This window comes from Camelina sativa, chromosome 16 (assembly GCF_000633955.1).
Source record: "Camelina sativa cultivar DH55 chromosome 16, Cs, whole genome shotgun sequence".
Lineage (NCBI taxonomy): Eukaryota > Viridiplantae > Streptophyta > Magnoliopsida > Brassicales > Brassicaceae > Camelina > Camelina sativa.
Window position 1 is genome coordinate 7666523 of NC_025700.1, and position 2474 is coordinate 7668996.

Genomic DNA, 2474 nt, shown 5'->3' on the forward strand with positions numbered 1-2474 from the left:
GTCGTCAGTCAGACTCCAGTCACCCTGGATAGGCAGACCTAACCGGGTAGCGAATCGTCTACAGCACCGAGCCATATGTCATCACTCAGGTGACCATCAATGATCTCTAGCCATATATAAACAACAAAACTTATCCCTCAGGTTGTCGATGTGGGACAAAGAAACGAATCAAACCTTTTTTTATAAACAGAGCCTAAAAAACGTATTGTCAAAACAAACATAAAAAACAGAGCTTAAAACGTTGTCGTTTCATTACTCCATGAACTAATTGCACAACACGTCGTCGTCGTTCCTTATTTAGAGAACTTGTAATGATGACTAAATGACTAGTGAAGGGACTGAAACAGAGGTTTCTTCTCTGAATCTCAATTTGCTTAAACCCTAAAACCCTTTTGGATTAGGTTTCTTCTCCAATCTTATCCGCCGTGATAAATCCGATTGCTTTTTTTTTGTCTCATGAAGTTTTGATTTTTGAAGTCCGATGATTCTCTCACGCTCTGTCTCCGTGCTTCATTTATACGGAGTCTCTTCTTCAGCACCGTCGAAGCTCTTATCCCAAAAGTTTAAAGTCTCGTTTGCTCTCGCTTATGGTTCATCTGTATCTTCCCGTTTAAACTCTCTGAATCGATCTGATGGGAAATGGGTTCGTGGGTTTGCTTCTACCACCGAAGCACAAGTAGAGAAAAAGGGTAATGATACGTTCTTCGCTGACCAAACCGTTTCTTGGAAGTCTCTTGGGTTATCAGATAAAGTCTCTGTAGCTCTTCAAGATTCTGGGTTCGGTAGACCATCTCTCACTCAGGTAAAGTTTTCAAATTTAGTGAAATCTGATTGTGAAATGCTAAGTTAATTTTGCTGTGTTGTCTAAAGTTTTAGGATTGTGGTTCTGAAATGTGTTTTTATCTGTTAGGCTGTTTGTATACCGTCGATATTTTCAGGGAAAGATGTCATTGTTGCAGCAGAAACTGGTAGTGGTAAAACACATGGATACCTTGCTCCAATAATTGATCGGTTAACGAACACCACGGCTCTTGATTCCGAGAATAATACGAATGGAGATGAGAGGCCGTTTCCGGTTAAGAATCTATCTCTTATTCTGTGTCCAAATGTCATGTTGTGTGAACAAGTGGTTCGGATGGTTAATGGTCTTATTGGTGAGGATGGTAATCCACTTCTCAGAGTTGAAGCTGTTTGCGGGTCTCAGGTAACCATTTCCTTAATTGATGTGAGTTCTGTTACTTGGTAACTGTTTATATATATAGCTGAATATGGAAGTTGTATTTTGCTGCAGGGTTGGCCAGATAGACTGCCTGATATAATTGTTTCGACACCTGCTGCTCTTCTGAATAATATTGAGCCGAAAAGAAATAGGCGTCTGGAGTTTCTTCGATCTGTCAAATATGTGGTATGGCTTATTGGTTTGAGTTGTATTTGTAAGCAATTTTGGAATTATAGATCTTCTTTTGAATATTTGGATCACTTGCAGGTCTTTGATGAAGCTGATATGCTTCTATGTGGAAGCTTCCAGAATCAGATTATCCGTTTGATAAATATGCTGCGTTTTGATGAGAAACAAGTGTCTCGTTTGGTTACATCCAATATTGGAAAACCAATGGAGATTGATGCCGTGGTACCCCAAATTGATCTAGAGAATGAGGATGATGCTGAATTCGATGAGGGGTCTATTTCTGAGGAAGAGGAAGAGGAAGAGGAAGCAGAGTATCTTGATGATACAGCACAGATGCTTAGTGTCGAAGGTGAAGCTGGATCAGATACAAAAAAGGGTTGGAGAAGAGTGAGAAAGATCTATAGCCGTAGCAAGCAGTATATCTTCATTGCAGCCACACTTCCTGTTAATGGGAAGAAGACTGCTGGAGGTATTTTGAAACATATGTTTCAAGATGCTGTTTGGGTTAGCGGAAACTTTCTTCACCGAAACAGTCCAAGGTGAAAAGTTCTCACTTTTATCTTCGTTGTAGAACTGTGCATCACACACCCCTTTCAATGGTTGACTAAGTCACATAAGATGTATTATAATAGGCAATGATTATAAGCTGTTGGTTGGAAGCCATTGTTTTGATGTTCATAAGAAATTTGCAATCTGCTTTTCTTGGTACGCTACTCAAACTAAGATTTTATTATTGTCTTCCTATGTTGCAGACTAAAGCAAAAATGGGTTGAAGTCACAATAGACTCACAGGTTGATGCTCTTATAGAGGCTGTAAGAAACAACAACAACACTGAGAGGACGATGGTGTTTGCAAACACGGTCGAAGCAGTTGAAGCAGTGGCTGCTATATTGGAGAAAGCTAGTATCCAGTGTTATCGTTATCACAAAAACCACAAGCTTGACGAACGTGCTAATATACTAGCTGATTTCAGAGAAACTGGCGGTGTCTTTGTTTGCACTGATGCCGCTGCCCGTGGAGTTGATGTTCCTAACGTCTCACACGTTATTCAGGTTGCTTTTCGAA

At 40.1% G+C, this 2474-nt stretch overlaps 1 protein-coding gene across 1 annotated transcript in view; it reads left to right on the forward strand.

Annotated features, from left to right (window-relative positions):
- LOC104753464 (DEAD-box ATP-dependent RNA helicase 22-like) overlaps positions 325–2474 on the forward strand; it is a 3556-nt gene continuing 1406 nt past the window's right edge. Inside the window, exons 1-5 of the mRNA XM_019237709.1 lie at positions 325–802; positions 911–1204; positions 1292–1405; positions 1487–1947; positions 2161–2464. Of these exons, the coding sequence (XP_019093254.1) occupies positions 482–802; positions 911–1204; positions 1292–1405; positions 1487–1947; positions 2161–2464 (1494 nt within the window). The 5' untranslated portion in view covers positions 325–481. The remainder of the gene's footprint in view (positions 803–910; positions 1205–1291; positions 1406–1486; positions 1948–2160; positions 2465–2474) is intronic.